Here is a 21,653-nt window from a genome sequence, read left to right as displayed (position 1 = left end):
TTATCCCAAATATGAAACTGACTGTCTGAAATAAGGAACGTTGAACATCCTGAATCAAGGCAAATAAATGTTTAAACACATATATTTAGAACTTTATATAAAAGTGCCCAACCATAGCTTAGAGTGTCACAGAAAATAAGACTTACTTACCCCAGGACACTCATCTACATGTAGTAGAAAGCCAAACCAGTACTGAAACGAGAATCAGTAGAGGTAATGGTATATATAAGAGTATATCGTCGATCTGAAAAGGGAGGTAAGAAATGAATCTCTACGACCGATAACAGAGAACCTATGAAATAGACCCCGTAGAAGGAAATCATTGAATTCAAATAGGCAATACTCTCTTCACATCCCTCTGACATTCACTGCACACTGAGAGGAAAACCGGGCTCCAGCCTGCTGCGAAGCGCATATCAACGTAGAATCTAGCACAAACTTACTTCACCACCTCCATGGGAGGCAAAGTTTGTAAAACTGATTTGTGGGTGTGGTGAGGGGTGTATTTATAGGCATTTTGAGGTTTGGGAAACTTTGCCCCTCCTGGTAGGAATGTATATCCCATACGTCACTAGCTCATGGACTCTTGCTAATTACATGAAAGAAAGTATATTTCTATAACAGCGTTGGTTATGCAAAACCAGATAATCTATCTTTTTAAACAATAACATTTTTGGTGTTTACTATCCCTTTAAGAAATATTACCACATTACCACAGTTTTGAAGGAGATACTCCTTAGAATTCTTAGGACTTGGCACAAAAAAGGATTCACAATCTCCTGATTAATGATAGCTGCAGATACTATCTTTAGAAGAAAAATATAACTGGTTTGTAGCACAGCCTTATCCCGATGAATGATCAAGAAAGGACACTTGCAAGACAGAGTAGAAAGATAAGAGACCCTTACAGCCAAAGAAATAGATAAAAGTAAAAGAACCAAGGTTGAAGGTTTAGTCCATGCCTAGGTTCAAATGGAAAGGATTGAAGAAAGTGCAAAACCAGATTAAAACTCCAAGGAGGAATAACTGGTTGAATTTCTTGTCTAATCCCAATCATGGATTTTAAACACCATAATCAAGGATTTCAAACACCATATGTTGTATCATTGTCACTCTCTGACAAAGCACCTTCGGCCTGAAACATGTAAGAGGTTAATGCTGCTGTCACTAACAATAAAGAAGATACAAGCTTAAAGTGAACGTAAACTTTCATGAATCAGTGCCCGGTTTTTAAAAATACTATTAAAAACAGGCGCACTTTCATTCATGAAAGTTTACATTGCAGCATTTTTTTTAAATACTTACAGTTTTCTGCAGCCAAGCCGGACCAGCGATCCCCTGCCCGCTTCTCATGCTGTACTTAGCACAGCAACGACAAAACCGGCTTCCTCCAATCACGGTGTGGCCTCAGGAAATGTTTGCTCTGGGGTGCACGCCATGATTGGAGGAAGACTGATTTGTCATTGCTGACGTAAGTACAGAGGAGCTGTGGGCGGGGGATCGCTGGTCCAGCTTGGCTGAAGAAAAAGGTAAGTATTTAAAAAAAAAAAAACACTTTAGTGTAAATGAATGAAAGTGCCCCTGTTTTTAATAGTATTTTTAAAAACCAGGCACTGATTCATTAAAATTTATATTCACTTTAAGCCAAGGAGTCTGGTGCTTTATTTCTTTGCTAGTAATCCTAATCAATGACTGAACAAAAGTCTAAAGGCTGTGACACACTGCAAGCGGAGCGGTGCGCAGAGTGTAGATGCGCGCTCAGTGTGTCCTGCCTTTGCATGTCTGAGCACTCCGCTGCATCAGGTCGCGTAGCATGATCGCTCAGAGATGAAATAATTGAATTTCAGAAGCAACGCATTGCTTGCAGTGTGTCACAGCCTTTAATGTCAGGAATTTTGGCAATCTTTTTGTGAATTAGAACAGATAAGGGCAAAATCTGACCCTTAAAGATACAGTGTACTGTATTTTTTTCCCTTTAATGTGTTTCAAATTACTTGCTATACGAACAGCTGAGTATAAAAATTATGCGAAAATGGCTTCTTTGGATTTATTTTGGTATATGAAATAGCTGATTTTGTTCTGTGAAACCACAACCCATTAAAATGGAAGGGAAAGTATATCACTTTTTGTACATACATATGCTTGTTTATATTATCTCTGTCTGTATACCAAAGCCCAGTATTTAGAGTGAACAATTGAAAATGAACTTCTTATTGTTTGTCTCTCCTACCCTCCACTGGGAGTGTAATTTCTTCTGCTGGCTATGTTTACACAGTTTTTATATAGCGTATAATCAAGTATAGAAACTTTCAGTATAGGTAGGGATATAAAGGTAAAAGAGCTATTTGTAAACAATTTAATACACTCCAACAGGTAAAATGGATAATTAGGAACAGATTAAAGGGGAGAGAAATTTAAGATACACTGTCCCTTTAAGAGAACTGGCTGCTAACCCCTTCTTCAGACATTCCTGTAGAAACTCAAGAACTCTAGAAAGAAATTTGAAAGGAATTCCAACAATAAACTTTTTTATTACATTGTGCTAAAAAAGGTTTTCAATACCTTGTGGTAAATATGCATGGTAACAGGATATTGGGCCTGAGTTAATGTATCAATGACCTTATTGGATAACACTCCGTTAACTAAAATTAGGCATTCAATCACTAAGCTGTCAAAGCCTGCGATCCTGAGGAAAGAAGGGACCTTGAAAAAGAATAGTGTTCCTGAGAGGGAGCCACCAAGGTTCTTGTTTGACTCTTGCTATCAGTCTGGATGGCAACACAAATGGAGGAAAATGTTTTTTAGAACATCCAGAGAACTACCAGGGAAACTATTAGATCCACTTAAGGATCATGAGGGGTAGACAAAAGAGAAGCAATATTCCACTGGGAGCTAGCTGCTGATTGGTTTAGTCTATATCTATTGTCATTGGCTTACCCAATGTGTTGGCTCCCTTCAAAAAAGGATAGTAAGATTATTAAGAAAATTTGATAACAGAAGTAAATCTGAAAGTTTTTTAAAATTATGTGCTCTTTTTGAATCATAAAATAAAAATGTCAATGTCCCTTTAAGGTGGCATGCAGTATGTAAATTATGGATCAAGGCTAATTATCTCCACAAGAGACAGCTGAGCCTAATAAAGCAGTGTAACAAGCACATATACATGGCACAGTATAAATGATTGGGTGCTATTGTGTACATGTACCCAGGCTATATGAAACATGTGTACATGCTCATGACAATAGCCATTGGGCTGTGAAGGGTTTAATGTAATTATCTTATCAGCATCTCCCTCTATTGTGCTTTCCACAACTGCAGGAGAATGCATCGAGCTGAAGGGCCCTTCAGAGGCAGTGCAAGCACAGTGCCAAGGATCGCACAAGGAGCAGCACACTATATACCAAGGTATTGGCGGACAAATCTACATTCTACCATATAGACCTGTGACATCTCCACACTGGGAGAAGATTCTCATTGCCTTGGAGAATCTCCTTCCCCTCTATCCATGAGGCACTTTGAGGGGGCAGTGGTTCTCAGATTAGTTAGACAACCCTTATCAAACAATGAGTAGATCAGCACTTCAGAATTTACCTCAATCCAACTTGGAGGCAAAACACTGAGGGATGCTGGGAGAGTAGGAGGGATTGAAGTTTTGGAATGAAGGGGTGTTTTTGCCTAGCGGACTAGAGAATCATCCCCACATGTGATGATCTCGAGGACTCTCACCATCTTATGAAAGAAAAATAAATACCTTGTCCTTGTTCATGAGCAAGTAAAGGACAAACTACACATTTTGAAGGGGGAGGCTAACATAAACTTTAGAAACCATGTTTTTTGCCCAAGAATCTAAAAAAATGTAAAGCCATATTGCCTAATAAGTCTCAGCCTGCACCCTGAAAGGAGAAATTGGGAGGAAGCAGATTACAAGTGGTGCGTTAGATAAAAATAAATTTGCATGTGCGCTAATTGCGCTCACACAGCCCTTGTAATCTATACCTTTGACTTCAATGTGCACCCAGTCTCTTTTGGGAAAGTGAATCAAACTGTGCACCCGTCATACCCAGATTAGATAGACAGACAGACAGATACCACATATAGGACAAATAGATCAAATATATTTTAATTTTAGCCTTAAATTTATTTTGAAACTATATGTAAACATGCTTTAAATCTTTCTTAATTAAGAATCTTTTTTTTTTATTATTAGAACATAAAAGGGAGATGAAACCCAAATTTTTTATTTTTCAGACCGGGTTAACCATTTAAAAACAGTTTCCAATTTACTTCAATTATGAAATTTGCCTAATTCACATGACAGTTTGTCTTGACGAGATACCTAGGTAGGCATCTGGAACACTACATGGCAGGAAATAGTGCTGCAAATGGATAACATTCTTGCAAAACTGCTGCTATATAGTGTTCCAGTCAGAAATGGGCCGGCTACTAAGCAATCCTTTTCAACAAAAGATAACAAAAGAACAAAGACAAATTGATAATAGAAGTAAATAAGAAAATTATTTAAAATCACATGCTCTATCTAAACCATGAAAGAAAACTTTTGGGTTTCATATCCCATTAAACAAAACCCCATGCAGGATGTGCTCAACACTTCCCATTCTCTCAACAGCTAAGATTAAACCGTGTGATCATGGATGGCTCCCACCCTATAAAGGCATCCTAGCAGAAGAGATACTTCCCTTTCATAATCGCGGGTTACTGATATGATGACAGATTTAACAGTTAGAATAAAAACCCTGGTCTGTGCATAATTTAATAAATGGAGACACTGGTCTCTCTCTAGCATGAGATCATAGGCGTGAATTTTGCTTTTATTTAACAAATGAAAAAGGCATTTTTTGCACAAAATCTATTTGTTATCAGAAGATATTTACAATTATACCACCAACTACCCACAGTTCCAAAGACTTTTCTTAAAGGGACATTAAATATTGGGTAACGTACATAATTCTACACTGTGTGCAGAATTATATAACATAGGGATAGATTTTTGTTTGAAATCTTTTTAATAAATTCATAATTTGGCAGCTAATACTATACTTACCTCGTGTGCGAAACCGCCCTATTCTGTGTGGCAGTTTTTTTTTAACTAGTGCGTCACAGGTTCACTAATCACAGCAAGCCAAATTGCGACATTCAACTACATGAAGCTTGCTCCTGCGCTAGGTATAGCTGTAGAGATATATTTATTTCTAATCTAATAGATAAATATATATATATAGAAAAACACAATATCCACACCTAAACAATGTAGTAAGCCCACTGCTATTGCAAAGACTGTTTTCTTCTTAAACGGGAAGAGTTCCCAGCTGCATTCATTACTTTTGGGAATACAGAACCTGGCCACCAGGAGGAGGCAAAGACACCCCAGCCAAATGCTTAAATACCTCCCCCACTCCCTCATTCCCCAGTCATTCTTTGCCTTTCGTCACAGTAGGTTGGCAGAGAAGTGTCAGAAGATTAAGGATAGTCTCTTATGTAGGGTAGTACTTCGGAATGGGACTGGAGTTTTAAGTAGCCCTGTCAGTCTCTCAGTGAGGGCTTGGGTGAAAGTTAGAGTCCAGGGAAGCAGGGGGAGTTCTTCTGCAAAACCATCCCGACTCATATTAACAGCTCCTGGGCAATCAGCGTTGACGAGTTTCACTGCCTGCCGTTTTTTCACTCAAGTCCATGTCAGAAGCGATGCTACTATCTGTCACACTTGAAGGGCCGTTGTTCCTGTTCCACGGCGTAGATTCCAGTAAGATTGTTTCATTTTATTTCGATATGTGAATGTAATGTTAACGAAGAAGTCAGGATCCCGGTGGGACTCCTTTTACCTTGTGGAATCAAGGGTTAATATCTCCTGAGGGGGGTTATTGAACAGGGGGGACTTTAATCATGTTTGTTATGTGATTCCGTCTGCTGATGTGTAGTGATATTTGGGCTCATGGCTATTTGGAACATAACAGCCTTTTTGTCATCTGTCTGCGCAGCTCTTTTGGACTGGCGCACATTTTTTGGCCTACACGGTGCACCTCAGGACCGGGCGCGGTCAGGTATTTTCTATTTCCGTACCCTGCCCGAAGTGGCGACGGAGAGAGTCTGTTTGTTAGTGTCTGGTTCACAGGAGGTGTTGAGTGCATCAGCCATTGGGGGTGTAAAGTGCCGTTATATTTTTAGTGTTTGTCCATAATTGCAATCTCCAAGTTATTGAGGATTCTGATGTTTTGGAGACGGATATCTCCGACTTTGAGTATACTTCTTGCGAAGAGTATGAAATGGCCCGGGTTATCCATGCCCATCAGTTACGTTCCGATTGCCATTCTATAGTGCTCTCTTCTCCTGAATCAGGGAATTTAGAATGCGTTGAGCCATCCGACCCTGAGGATCTAATGTCCTGTGAGACGTGTGCCCCAGAACCTTATTTTGCTATGCAAGCAGGTGTCCCTATGGCCGTTACTCCTTCTCCAGAAGGCCACTTGTTTCCTCCAGAGGTTACGGCACGGTTCCGCATGGCCATATCTATGTTGCTGGCACATTTATATCTCCCAAGGAAGGTATTTTTGAGATATTGTCCGTGTTCCGTTAAACAGGGTTCATCGGGTGTGGGATCGCCTGAGTCAGTTCAACCTTCTGGTGAAGCGATGGCCTCTGAGGCTTCAGGGGCTCCACCCTCGGGGCCGGGATCATCCATTGATCCGACAGGGGTAAATTTTGCTTTCCGTTATAGACTGGCACGTCTTTGTGTCCTACTACGGCATGTTTTTGGCGGTGCTGGAGGATCCCAGCCTTAGTGGGCCGAGGGACCCTCAGTCTTCTGTGCCAGACGGCAAACTGGGTTAAGACATATGGGGATGACGCTAATCTCCTTACCGCCCCCATTTTCCCTTTATTTTCTTTTAAGTATCTGTTCCAGTTCTGAGCTTGGGAGAATGGGGCCTCTTGTTAGTGTTCCCATTGTTCTTGGGCGTTCACCCACGGGTGCTGCCTTTATTTTATTTGATCCGGTTAGGATGTATTTGATTTGTTTAAAGAAGCTCATGTCTGTTGTAATTTCCGTTTGGGAACATTTCTTCTCTGGAACTGATACTTGCGATTTTGTGGTCGCGTGGACACTTCTACAGAAGTTGCGCACTATTATATTTGAACATGGTGATGTTTATAGTTTATGCTATCGATCCCTTCGGGGCTTTGATTCTTTTAGGACCTTGGACAGTTCTGAAGTGTTTCTTGTACCAGGCTGGTCCCGGTCGGGCGCTAGAGATTGTTCCCTATGGTTTATGTCACCCACACGGTGCCGGTGTATTGGTTCCTGTTGGGTGCTGAGTCGTTCACTTTGGTAAAGTGTGCGTTTTTTGTTGCCTTTCTTTTATAAAGGGGGTTTCAGTTTCTAGACGTCAGCCTGTTCCTCGTTTCTCGTGGGGCGGAGTGTCAGAGGGATGTATCTACCCTCTTTACCGTTCCTAAGGTGATGGGGTTCCGGGTTCAGATCCTGCCAAGTGCTTCTATTGTGGGTCCTAGAGGTCCTTTGGCCTCTGAACTGAAACTCGCCTTTCCCAAGGGGCTTGTAGGTTTGGATGACCTCTTGGAAATCTGGGGTACCGGATGGATGGTGATTTTAATTTTCCCTCTTGGTATTCTTATGGATGTGTGTTCTTGTGGCCTTGTCGCAAGAGTCTGGTCATCTGTGTTCTCTTTTCTTTTTTCAGTAGCTCGCCTGCTCTCATATTTTGGAGCGTAGGGGTTTGGGTTTCCTTGGCATTGGCCCTCCTTTTGGAGAGGTTTGAAAATGTTACAGTATCCTCGAGGTCCCGAAGGCCTTTATCTTCTTGGCTCAGAGGAGTTCTTTCTTCCCTTCCTTGCGTGCAAGATGGCATGAGGGGCTGGATTTGGTACTAGGATTCAGTGTCCTATCTCCCTTCTTGGGACTGTTCCTTCTTTGGGGAAGGGGGATGATAAGGGGTCTGGGACCCAAGCCCGTAGTATGTCTGTCATGGAATCGTAGTCGCATCACAGATTTTTAAGCAATCGGTCAGATTGCTTCTACCATGGGTATTGTTCCTTTTAGGCCCCTCCTTTTTCTTCCTGAGGTCTGGTGGTTCGGAGAATTTTGCATTCTCTGTCTGCGAACGTAGCCAATCTTTGTTTTGACTGGGTCCGTTACATCGGAGTGGGGTCAGGGATCTGTCTGCTCTGTTGCTTCTTGACTGTTCTCCTACCTTCCGTGGGGTGTCTTCACTGGGTTTTTCCTTCCACTGGTTGCATTTCTCCTGCTGATGCTGGATGTTCTCCTGGAAGTCTTGATTTCTTCCTGGACGTGAGTTGTTGCCGATATTTCGGAATTCTCTGTTCACGATGGCCAAGTGGTAGGCTTTGCTGCCTTGGAGCTGGAACTCGCGAGTTCAAGTTTAGCTGTGGCCCTGTGTTCTCAGAGAGAGCCCTTTTCTCTCTGAGACAGTTTGTCTCACCCAAACCTTGAGCTGCAGGCTCCGAATTTGCCTTAGGGTCTGGATAGGAGCTTCCTGCCTCTGGTTGGCTAATTTTAGCGGTTTGTGTCTGCTAGCCTGTAGTATAGTGGGCTCGTGGCTTCTCTGGAGTACCATAAGCTATATGGTGTTTGTGTCAGAGGATTCTGAAGGTAGACTTTGTTCATCCTCTCGCTCGCTCTACCATAAGTGTGAAGTTCCTCTCTAGAGGAGGGATGGGATTCCTTGTCCCTCTAGGGTTCATGGGTGGGAATGCCCCATATCCCTTAGGGTTTCGCTCTAATAGGAGTTGGGGTTCTTCCCTTCTCTCGGTCCGGTGGTTAGAAGTTTGTTTCCCTGGGCTGTTGTCTTGTAGCAACCGTGGGTTCCACTTCAGTCTTTTGGGGTTTTTATGACCTAGTTTGGTGATCCTTTGGGTCTATTTTTGGGTCCTCCGTTCTCCCCTTCGGGGGTAGGTGGAGGTTCTCTTCCCTTGGGTTGAGGGTAGGTTTTGTGTGCTTGGGAGTCTTGCGTGGCTTGGCTCCTGGGAGGCTTTGTGCTCAGTGGCATCTAGTGATTATGAGAGGTCTCTAGCATGGCCTTGCCGGTTGTTTAACTGATGGGCAGCTAATTGTTCTATTTCAAGTTTTTGTTAAATCTTGCTTCTGGTGAAACAGTTTTTTTCTTGGGAGTTGGTTAATTTCAGGGTGTGGTGCCATTCGAATAAGCCGCCTTCTGTTCCCACCCTTTGTTTGCATTCAGTGCCCTCTATAGCTTGGGTATTGTTTTCCAAAAAGTAATGAATGCAGCTGTGAACGCTTCCCGTTTAAGAAAAAAAACATAAATTATGCTTACCTGATAATTTTATTTTCTTCTGACAAGAAGAGTCCACAGCTCCCCGCCCGCATTTTCTCTATGGGGTGGCCGTTTTATTTTTTTATTTTTCTGGCACCTTTTTCATCCTGATATTTCTCCTACTGCTCCCTGTTCCCTTGGCAGAATGACTAGGGGATGAGGGAAGTGGGGGAGGTATTTAAGACTTTGGCTGGGGTGTCTTTGCCTCCTCCTGGTGGCCAGGTTCTGTATTCCCAAAACTAATGAATGCAGCTGTGGACTCTTCCCGTCAGAAGAAAAGAAAATTATCAGGTAAGCATAATTTATGTTTTTCCTACTATGATTGTTGATGCAAACTAATACTTTACTAGTCTTCAGACCGGGGAGATTGACAGCTTCTGCCCGCGCGCAGGCAGGGGGAGGTGTTGCACAAGAGCGCAAAATTGCGTTCTTCTGCAATGCTGAATTCCGGCAGCGGAATTCAGCCCACCAGAGGTGAGCTGCGGCGGACAGGGGCGCTTATGTACCCCCCTGTCTGCCGCAGCTTGATAAATCGACCCTTTGTATGATAAGAGAGCTCTAATATATAGTAGACATGTGCACGGATGAAAAATTAGTTTTGTCAAAAAGATTTGTTTTGGATTCTTTAAAATGTTTGGTTTGGCCGGATTTCGTCCATGCAGGTATTCGATTGGGACGAACATTGGATTCAGATTTGTTACTGTTATTTCCAAACATCTTACATTATAGGATTCAAACAATTGAAAGAACCTATTTTCCAATGTTAAAAGAAAATACAACTCATATATAACTAAAATCCAGCATTTACTGCCTGACCGGCTGTCCCTAACATCAGTCATTAAAGGGACCGTCTACACCAGAATTTTTATTGTTTAAAAAGATAGATAATCCCTTTATTACTCATTTATTAGCCATTCCCCAGTTTTACATAACCAACAGTTATATTAATACACTTTTTAACTTGTATCTAAGCCTCTGCAGACTGCCCCTTATTTCAGTTCTTTTGGCAGACTTGCATTTTAGCTAATCAGTGCTGACTCCTAGGTAACTACACGGGCATGAGCACAATGTTATCTATATAGCACACATGAACTAACACCCTCTAGTTGTGAAAGAATGTCAAAATGCATTCAGATAAGAGGAGGCCTTCAAGGGCTAAGAAATTAGCAAATGAGCCTACCTAAGAATAGCTTTCAACTAATACCACCAAGAGAACAAAGCAAAATTGACTATAAAAGTAAAATGAAAAGTTGTTTAAACAGCATCAACAAATTAATTTCATCAAGCAATTATTTGTTTTTCATCCATTTTGAACAATAATGTATTCAGCTGTTTGTATATCAAACGACTTGACGAATTAGCAAAAATGCAAATTCGTCCGAAGCCCGAAAGGACATCGGTAAGTTCTGTAACTCTATATTATTTCCATGCAGTGAGAAGTCTGATTAACACCTTTTATAGTCTATATAAGTATCGCCTATAGTCTATATAAGTGTTGCATATGTAAGAGCATTTACTGTATTTGTTTGCAGACAAGTATTTGTTAGGCACTATTCTGTAAGCTGTAATATTATGAAAATATATTTCTTTTTGTGCAGAGGGTTGACATGTTTTTAGTAGTCTGTATTTTCAGTAAAAATATGAAAAGCCTATCTGCTTGCCAAACGTCATTAAAAAAAATTACTGAAAATTGCACTACAACTTAACTAGACCGTATGATATATTTGACAAGAATATCCCTTAAACATACATCAAATATGTTTTAGACATCTTCTAAAAACTCTTGTACTCAGCCAATTCTCAGGAGCAAATTATTTTTAATGAACCAAATAGCAGCAGATTTATACAAGCAGAGACAATGAACAAATTAGCATAGACGCTGGCACTAGAAAACAAAACAACAGAATCAAAGTCAACCTTTGATTAAACATTGACAATTTGCCAAATTCTTCATGTATGCCGTTAAGTCATCTACACAATATTGTCTTGGATAGGTATTATGTTACATAGTACTAAATACTTGCCAAAAGAATTCTCTCTCTGAACAATACACAGTTCAAATCATAGAAAGAAGCACAAGACAGGGATACTAAATCCAATATTTTTCTTAAATGATTCAGATAAAGCATGCAATTTTAAGCAACTGTCTAATTTACTCGTATTATCAATTTGTCGTTGTTTTCTTGCTATCTTTATTTAACCTCTTAAGGACATATGACGGAATTTTTCCGTCATAAAACAATTGAGCAAACTGAAAGCTGTGTCCTTAAAGGGTTAAAAAGCAGAAATGTAAAGCTTAGGAACAAGCCCATTTTTGGTTCAGAACCTGGGTTATGCTTGCTTATTGGTTGGCTGAATGTAGTCACCAGTAAGCAAGCGCTATCCAGTGTGCTGAACCTAAAATGGGCCAGCTTGTAAGCTTTACATTCCTGCTTTTTAAATAAAGAGAGCAAGAGTATAAAGAAAAATTGATAATAGGAGTAAATTAGAAAGTTGCTTAAAATCGCATGCTCTATCTGAATCATTAAAGAAAAAATGTGGGTTCAGTATCCCTTTACCTACCCTAGATAATACATTTCAGAAGTTCTGTAGGTCTGATGATACATTATTATGTGCTTCTACTAAATTCCTGCAACACCCTCATTCTGCTCAAGATGAACCTATGGCCAGTAACTGGAGCATATGCAAGCTCCCAATTGGCTCAGTAGCTGGAGTGGCAAAAGAGTTCAATTTTAGCTATGTATTTAAACCCTTTGCTGAAATTAAAACTACAGTGAAAAAAGAGGGAATTTGCTTAAAAATGTAATGAAATAAGGAATTGAATCTTTACAAAGTCTCTTTAATCGTACTATGCACGGGGATCATACGTAAACAAAAGATATAAAACAGTCCTTATGTTAGTGGAAACAGACATCATGAGGTGCAAATAATAAGACAACTTACCTGAGTTTGCATCATGGCCCGTTCGACACGTCGAGTGCTTCCTTTCTCTAGTTTGGTCCTCAAGATAAGGGCAGTTGTCTGAAGGGCCCAGAATTTGGGTTGAGAAAGTAAACACTGTAAACAAAACAAAATTAAATCAATGTTAAAAGGGACATGAAACCCAAAATGTTCTTTCATGGTTCAGATAGAACAAGCAATTTTAAACAACTTTCTAATGTACTCCTATTAACAAATGTTCTTTGTTCTCTTGTTTGTTTTTGCTGTAAATCAGGCTGTAAGCTCAGGAGTGTGCATGTGCCTGGAGCAGTATACAGCAACAGTTTTTCTACAATGTTATCAATTTGCATTAGAAGGCAGCACTATTAGCCATGTAGCGCTCCAGACATCTACCTAGGTATCTCTTCAACACATTTTATGTATGCTGGCATTTAAAGGGACATTGTAGTCAACAATTTACTTTGTTTCATCTAAAAGAGGGAATTTCAAAATGTCTTTCAGCTTTTATATAATTTTGTTAAACTGCCCTAATAAACTAGTTATCTTGTCCCTGAAGACATGAGTCCCTCCCCACCAGTGAGTTGTCTCTAATCAGATTGAGGATTAGTAGAAAATACAAAAACAATTTAAATGTACAGCTATTACTTACAGGAACAGTCTACGTCAGAATTTTTATTGTTTAAAAAGATAGATATAATCCCTTTGTTACCCATTCCCTAGTTTTGCATAACCAACACTGTTTTTATATTAATACACATTTTACCTCTGTGATTACCTTGTATCTAAGCCTCTGCAGACTGTCCCCATATCTCAGTGCTTTTGACAGACTTGCATTTTAGCCAATCAGTGCAGACTCCTAAATAACTCCACGGGAGTGAGCACAATGTTATCTATATGACACACATTAACTAGTACTGTCTAACTGCGAAAAAACGGCTTTCAACGGTTTAGAAATCAGTTTGAGCCTACCTAGGTTTAGCTTTTGAAAAACACCACCAAGGGAACAAAGCAAATTTAATGATAAAAGTCAATTGGAAAGTTGTTTAAAATGTCTTGCCCTAGCTGAATCAAGAAAGTTTAATTTTGACTAGACTGTCCCTTTAAAATGTTTTTATGCAAAAACAAATTATATATTTTTGAGTACACTGCTGATTTAACTCTTCTGCCCCTACCAGTGAATTAAAAAAATAAAAAATAAACCCAAAATAGCAAAATTGTGAGGGGAGTTTGCATACATTTAATCTAACTTTTCAATTGTTGATATTTTATAGGGTTTGATCATTTGTAAACCTATATAGGCATCCAAAAAAAAATATTTCAACACTAAAAGAAAAAGCAAAATTAGAAAAACCTTACTATAAAATAATAATTCTTTGTCCATTATCATAGAGACTTCATTTTTATTTTAAGTTGTGGTAGTCCTAGACCATAACAATGGGAAAAGTTAGGGGTAACTCATTTTTAGTACCGTTGGTTCAGCTGTTTGACATCGATCACATATGAGCCACTATGTAAGTGGCCCGGTAGCGCCAGAGAATTACTCCCACCGAAAAGCATCCCAATATCTCGGTCCACTTGAGTTAAAGGAAAACACAAACCAATGTTGTGCTTCTTACTGGGGGTGTACTGGGGGGGGGGGGAGGGGTTTTGCAGGCCTACTCCTTGATGAGCAACCAAAAGGTCTCAATGGTTGCAGATTGGGACCATTGAGACCTGAAGACATCTAGTTTTATTTTAATGTTGACTCTTGTGTATCTGATAAAAAAAACAGATTTAGCTGAGTTGTCCTTCAGCTACCAATAGTGTTGCCTGTCATGGCAGCTGCCTGGGTACGCCCGTCATGTCTATCTTTTTAAATCCACAGTCACCCTCCTTTACCTTTTTCTGCATAGAGCGATGGACGTGTGAAAAGATTACAACCTTGTAAAGTCTGTGCTGCTGCTGGAATATTTGAATTTGGGGGTGCAAAAGTAATGAATGAGGGTGTATAGCCCCTTCCCAACAACCCCTAGAACTACCACTGGTTTCCACAACATTACATATTTCTTATCAGAAGGAAACTACCAGTATGTTAAATGGACATAAAAGTGCACAAAGAAAATTCTTTAATACATTTTAATTGCAATATAGTTTATTTCTAAATATGCACTACATTACAAGTGGAGCCCAAAATTATTATCGCTATTGTGCACAACCTGTGCTATCAATAGTGTTCCACTTGTAATCTTAAGGTTAGCGCCAGAGCAGCATTGCACTACAGGGACCTAGGCGAACATATCTGGTAAAACAACATCAAAAATAAGTGTAGCCACCAATCAGCAGCTAGTTCCTAGTAGTGCATTGCTGTCCCTGAGCCTATCTAGGTATGCTTTTTAACAAAGGATTCTAAGAGAACAAAGTACATTTGATATCAGAACTAAATGGAAAAGTATCTTAAAACTGCATGATCTATCTGAACCATTAACTGTTTTGAAGTTCATGTCTCTTTAAAGGTTAAAATATCTTGCATTTTCAACTGATGTAGTAATGTTATAAATCGCAAAATTCAGTACTGAAAAGAAGTAACAGATTAAGAACTTCAGAAATGTGAGATATGATTTAAAATGTTGATGAATGTTTTACAAAGTGTTTATGGCAATATTAACTAAACTATGCACATAAATCTGTTTAAAACAAGCACGAGACAAATTTAATGCAAAGAAAAAGTACAGATGGCGAAACTGAAGAGCCAAATACATAAATAATAGAATTTACTGCACACGGTTATTCACAAGGGGAACCAGTTCACTAATGAAAAGTATCAAAGCAGAATCAAGAGACTGGACTAGTATATACAAAAAATATAGAAAAGGAAATATAATAAGTCAATTTTTTAAATGAACATCCTTATTATGGCTTGTTACTAAGTGATGTACTGTATGTAATGATCTGCACATGCATACCACCCAACATTTCAAAATTCAAAAGAGGGACAGCTTATTACTGTTGGGGTTGTGCATGCGTGCAACCTCCATTCAGCTCTCCATTACAATGACTGTATCCCTTTGTTCCGGCATTGCGATTCACTTGTTGTATAGTGAGCAGCTGCGCTACGGTAGCAAGATCATTAAAAACGCTAACATTTTCCCGAGCTTCATTGTTATTAAAAAAAAAGGCAAACAAAAGCAAAGATAAGTGCATAACGATTTATTTGACAAATGCAGCACTTCTTTATATGTGTTCATTACTATGGCAGTACTGATTTCACACATCATTTTTGCCTATTCCTTTCCATAATTTTCTCTTTAACTAATATAACATACTTTATATTTAATAAATAAATATTATATATATATATATATATATATATATATATATATATAACAAATAGAAAAGTATAGTCCAGCACTATACCCATAGGTATTTTTATGGAATGTGTGCCCGTCACCGTGGAATATCAGCAAACCTCCAAATTGTACAGTCAATGCATCAAGTGTGACAGCACCACAATACAGCAGCCTTGTTCAAAGGTAAAAAAATCTTTCTTTTATTAGGATATAACAATCTTAAAAGCGACGTTTCAGACCTACATGGTCCGTAATTACGCATAGTTAAAAACAACTGAACATGCACTTTAAAAACAGAATTTATGCTTACCTGATAAATTACTTTCTCCAACGGTGTGTCCGGTCCACGGCGTCATCCTTACTTGTGGGATATTCTCTTCCCCAACAGGAAATGGCAAAGAGCCCAGCAAAGCTGGTCACATGATCCCTCCTAGGCTCCGCCTACCCCAGTCATTCGACCGACGTAAAGGAGGAATATGCATAGGAGAAATCATATGATACCGTGGTGACTGTAGTTAGAGCAAATAATTCATCAGACCTGATTAAAAAAACCAGGGCGGGCCGTGGACCGGACACACCGTTGGAGAAAGTAATTTATCAGGTAAGCATAAATTCTGTTTTCTCCAACATAGGTGTGTCCGGTCCACGGCGTCATCCTTACTTGTGGGAACCAATACCAAAGCTTTAGGACACGGATGATGGGAGGGAGCAAATCAGGTCACCTAGATGGAAGGCACCACGGCTTGCAAAACCTTTCTCCCAAAAATAGCCTCCGAAGAAGCAAAAGTATCAAATTTGTAAAATTTGGTAAAAGTGTGCAGTGAAGACCAAGTCGCTGCCTTACATATCTGATCAACAGAAGACTCGTTCTTGAAGGCCCATGTGGAAGCCACAGCCCTAGTGGAGTGAGCTGTGATTCTTTCAGGAGGCTGCCGTCCGGCAGTCTCATAAGCCAATCGGATGATGCTTTTAAGCCAAAAAGAGAGAGAGGTAGAAGTTGCTTTTTGACCTCTCCTTTTACCAGAATAAACAACAAACAAAGAAGATGTTTGTCTGAAATCCTTTGTAGCCTCTAAATAGAATTTTAGAGCACGAACTACATCCAAATTGAGTAACAAACGTTCCTTCTTTGAAACTGGATTCGGACACAAAGAAGGCACAACTATCTCCTGGTTAATGTTCTTGTTAGAAACAACTTTCGGAAGAAAACCAGGTTTAGTACGCAAAACCACCTTATCTGCATGGAACACCAGATAAGGAGGAGAACACTGCAGAGCAGATAACTCTTCTAGCAGAAGAAATTGCAACCAAAAACAAAACTTTCCAAGATAGTAACTTAATATCTACGGAATGTAAGGGTTCAAACGGAACCCCTTGAAGAACTGAAAGAACTAATTTGAGACTCCAAGGAGGAGTCAAAGGTTTGTAAACAGGCTTGATTCTAACCAGAGCCTGAACAAAAGCTTGAACATCTGGCACAGCCGCCAGTTTTTTGTGAAGTAAAACAGATAAAGCAGAAATCTGTCCCTTCAAAGAACTTGCAGATAATCCTTTCTCCAAACCCTCCTGTAGAAAGGATAGAATCTTAGGAATTTTTATCTTGTTCCATGGGAATCCTTTAGAGTCACACCAACAAATATATTTTTTCCATATTTTATGGTAAATTTTCCTAGTTACAGGTTTTCTAGCCTGAACAAGAGTATCAATGACAGAATCTGAAAACCCACGCTTTGATAAAATCAAGCGTTCAATCTCCAAGCAGTCAGTTGGAGTGAAGCCAGATTCGGATGTTCGAATGGACCTTGAACAAGAAGGTCCTGTCTCAAAGGTAGCTTCCATGGTGGAGCCGATGACATATTCACCAGGTCTGCATACCAAGTTCTGCGTGGCCACGCAGGAGCTATCAAGATCACCGAAGCCCTCTCCTGATTGATCCTGGCTACCAGCCTGGGAATGAGAGGGAACGGTGGGAATACATAAGCTAGGTTGAAGGTCCAAGGCGCTATCAGTGCATCTACTAGAGTCGCCCTGGGATCCCTGGATCTGGACCCGTAGCAAGGAACCTTGAAGTTCTGACGAGACGCCATCAGGTCCATGCCTGGAATGCCCCATAACTGAGTTATTTGGGCAGAGATTTCCGGATGGAGTTCCCACTCCCCCGGATGGAAAGTCTGACGACTCAGAAAATCCGCTTCCCAATTTTCCACTCCTGGGATGTGGATTGCAGACAAGTGGCAGGAGTGATTCTCCGCCCATTGAATTATTTTGGTCACTTCCTCCATCGCCAGGGAACTCCTTGTTCCCCCCTGATGGTTGATATATGCAATAGTCGTCATGTTGTCTGATTGAAACCTTATGAATTTGGCCTTTGCTAGTTGAGGCCAAGCTTTGAGAGCATTGAATATCGCTCGCAGTTCCAGAATGTTTATCGGGAGAAGAGATTCTTCCCGAGACCATAGACCCTGAGCTTTCAGGGGTTCCCAGACCGCGCCCCAGCCCACCAGACTGGCGTCGGTCGTGACAATGACCCACTCTGGTCTGCGGAAGCTCATTCCCTGTGACAGGTTGTCCAGGTTCAGCCACCAACGGAGTGAATCTCTGGTTCTTTGATCTACTTGGATCGTCGGAGACAAGTCTGTATAATCCCCATTCCACTGTCTGAGCATGCACAGTTGTAATGGTCTTAGATGAATTCGTGCAAAAGGAACTATGTCCATTGCCGCAACCATCAAACCTATTACTTCCATGCACTGCGCTATGGAAGGAAGAAGAACAGAATGAAGTACTTGACAAGAGCTTAGAAGTTTTGATTTTTCTGGCCTCTGTCAGAAAAATCTTCATTTCTAAGGAGTCTATTATTGTTCCCAAGAAGGGAACTCTTGTTGACGGGGACAGAGAACTCTTTTCTATGTTCACTTTCCACCCGTGAGATCTGAGAAAGGCTAGGACAATGTCCGTATGAGCCTTTGCTTTTGACAGAGACGACGCTTGAATCAGTATGTCGTCCAAGTAAGGTACTACTGCAATGCCCCTTGGTCTTAGCACCGCTAGAAGGGACCCTAGTACCTTTGTGAAAATCCTTGGAGCAGTGGCTAATCCGAATGGAAGTGCCACAAACTGGTAATGCTTGTCCAGAAAGGCGAACCTTAGGAACCGATGATGTTCCTTGTGGATAGGAATATGTAGATACGCATCCTTTAAATCCACCGTGGTCATGAATTGACCTTCCTGGATGGTAGGAAGAATTGTTCGAATGGTTTCCATCTTGAACGATGGAACCCTGAGAAATTTGTTTAGAATCTTGAGATCTAAAATTGGTCTGAATGTTCCTTCTTTTTTTGGGAACTATGAACAGATTGGAGTAAAACCCCATCCCTTGTTCTCCTAATGGAACAGGATGAATCACTCCCATTCTTACCAGGTCTTCTACACAATGTAAGAATGCCTGTCTTTTTATTTGGTTTGAAGACAATTGAGACCTGTGGAACCTCCCCCTTGGGGGTAGTTCCTTGAATTCCAGGAGATAACCTTGAGAAACTATTTCTAGCGCCCAAGGATCCTGAACATCTCTTGCCCAAGCCTGAGCAAAGAGAGAGAGTCTGCCCCCCACCAGATCCGGACCCGGATCGGGGGCCAACACTTCATGCTGTTTTAGTAGCAGTGGCAGGTTTCTTGGCCTGCTTACCCTTGTTCCAGCCTTGCATCGGTCTCCAGGCTGGTTTGGTTTGAGAACTATTACCCTCTTGCTTAGAGGGTGTAGAATTTGAGGCTGGTCCGTTTCTGCGAAAGGGACGAAAATTTGGCTTATTTTTAGCCTTAAAAGACCTATCCTGAGGAAGGGCGTGGCCCTTTCCCCCAGTGATGTCTGAAATAATCTCTTTCAAGTCAGGGCCAAACAGCGTTTTACCTTTGAAAGGGATGTTAAGCAATTTGTTCTTGGAGGACACATCCGCTGACCAAGACTTTAGCCAAAGCGCTCTGCGCGCCACAATAGCAAAACCTGAATTTTTCGCCGCTAATCTAGCTAATTGCAAAGTGGCGTCTAAGATAAAAGAGTTAGCCAATTTAAGTGCTGTCCATAACCTCCTCATACGAAGAGTCTTTATTGAGCGACTTTTCTAGTTCTTCGAACCAGAAACACGCTGCTGTGGTGACAGGAACAATGCATGAAATTGGTTGTAGAAGGTAACCTTGCTGAACAAACATCTTTTTAAGCAAACCCTCTAATTTTTTATCCATAGGATCTTTGAAAGCACAACTATCTTCTATAGGGATAGTAGTGCGTTTGTTTAGAGTAGAAACCGCCCCCTCGACCTTGGGGACTGTCTGCCATAAGTCCTTTCTGGGGTCGACCATAGGAAATAATTTTTTAAATATAGGGGGAGGAACAAAAGGTATGCCGGGCCTTTCCCATTCCTTATTTACAATGTCCGCCACCCGCTTGGGTATAGGAAAAGCATCGGGGGGCACCGGGACCTCTAGGAACTTGTCCATCTTACATAACTTCTCTGGAATGACCAAATTGTCACAATCATCCAGAGTAGATAACACCTCCTTAAGCAGAGCGCGGAGATGTTCTAATTTAAATTTAAAAGTAATAACATCAGGTTCAGCTTGTTGAGAAATATTTCCTGAATCTGAAATTTCTCCCTCAGACAAAACCTCCCTCCTGGCCCCTTCAAATTGGTGTGAGGGTATGTCAGAACCATTATCATCAGCGTCCTCATGCTCTTCAGTATCTAAAACAGAGCAATCGCGCTTTCTCTGATAAGTGGGCATTTTGGACAAAATGTTTTTAATAGAATTATCCATTACAGCCGTTAATTGTTGCATAGTAAGAAGGATAGGCGCACTAGATGTACTAGGGGCCTCTTGTGTGGGCAAGACTGGTGTAGACACAGAAGAGGATGATGCAGTACCATGCTTACTCCCCTCGCTTGAGGAATCATTTTGGGCAACATCATTATCAGTGGCATCATCGTCCCTACTTTGTTTGGACACTATGTCACATTCATCACATATATTTAAATGGGGAGGAACCTTGGCTTCCAAACATACAGAACATCGTCTATCTGATGGTTCAGACATGTTAACAGGCATAAACTTGATAACAAAGCACAAAAAACGTTTTTACATTTAACCCCTATACAGTCCCTGGTATCTGCTTTGCTGAGACCCAACCAAGCCCAGAGGGGAATACGATACCAAATGACGCCTTCAATAAGCTTTTTCAGTGGTTCTTAGCTCCTCACACATGCATCTGCATGCCTTGCTTTCCAAAAACAACTGCGCATTAGTGGCGCGAAAATGAGGCTCTGCCTATGACTAGAAAAGGCCCCCAGTGAAAAAGGTGTCCAATACAGTGCCTGCCGTTTTTTTAATACATCCCCAAGATTAAAAGAACTATTTATAGTAATAATCCACTAAATGTACTTATAAAGTAATCGTTTTAGCCCAGAAAAATGTCTACCAGTCTTTAAAGCCCTTGTGAAGCCCTTTATTCTTATACTAAACTAAGAAAATGGCTTACCGGTTCCCATAGGGAAAATGACAGCTTCCAGCATTACCAAGTCTTGTTAGAAATGTGTCATACCTCAAGCAGCAAAAGTCTGCCCACTGTTTCCCCCAACTGAAGTTAATTCATCTCAACAGTCCTGTGTGGAAACAGCCATCGATTTTAGTAACGGTTGCTAAAATCATTTTCCTCTTACAAACAGAAATCTTCATCTCTTTTCTGTTTCAGAGTAAATAGTACATACCAGCACTATTTTAAAATAACAAACTCTTGATTGAAGAATAAAAACTACATTTAAACACCAAAAAACTCTTAGCCATCTCCGTGGAGATGTTGCCTGTGCAACGGCAAAGAGAATGACTGGGGTAGGCGGAGCCTAGGAGGGATCATGTGACCAGCTTTGCTGGGCTCTTTGCCATTTCCTGTTGGGGAAGAGAATATCCCACAAGTAAGGATGACGCCGTGGACCGGACACACCTATGTTGGAGAAAAGGGTATCTGGACCAATCAAATTACATCCTGCATTTTTTAATTGGATTAACTCATACCTAT

At 40.7% G+C, this 21,653-nt stretch overlaps 1 protein-coding gene across 1 annotated transcript in view; it reads right to left on the bottom strand.

The window, feature by feature from the left end:
- TTC27 (tetratricopeptide repeat domain 27) overlaps positions 1 to 21,653 on the bottom strand; it is a 1,013,239-nt gene that overhangs the window by 349,428 nt on the left and 642,158 nt on the right. The window contains exon 11 of the mRNA XM_053711856.1: positions 12,264 to 12,377. Within this exon, the coding sequence (XP_053567831.1) occupies positions 12,264 to 12,377 (114 nt within the window). The remainder of the gene's footprint in view (positions 1 to 12,263; positions 12,378 to 21,653) is intronic.

The sequence above is a fragment of the Bombina bombina genome, chromosome 4 (assembly GCF_027579735.1).
Source record: "Bombina bombina isolate aBomBom1 chromosome 4, aBomBom1.pri, whole genome shotgun sequence".
NCBI classification, from domain to species: Eukaryota; Metazoa; Chordata; class Amphibia; order Anura; family Bombinatoridae; genus Bombina; species Bombina bombina.
The sequence above is the reverse complement of the archived record's forward strand: the minus strand, read 5'-3'. Positions and strand labels throughout refer to the sequence as shown.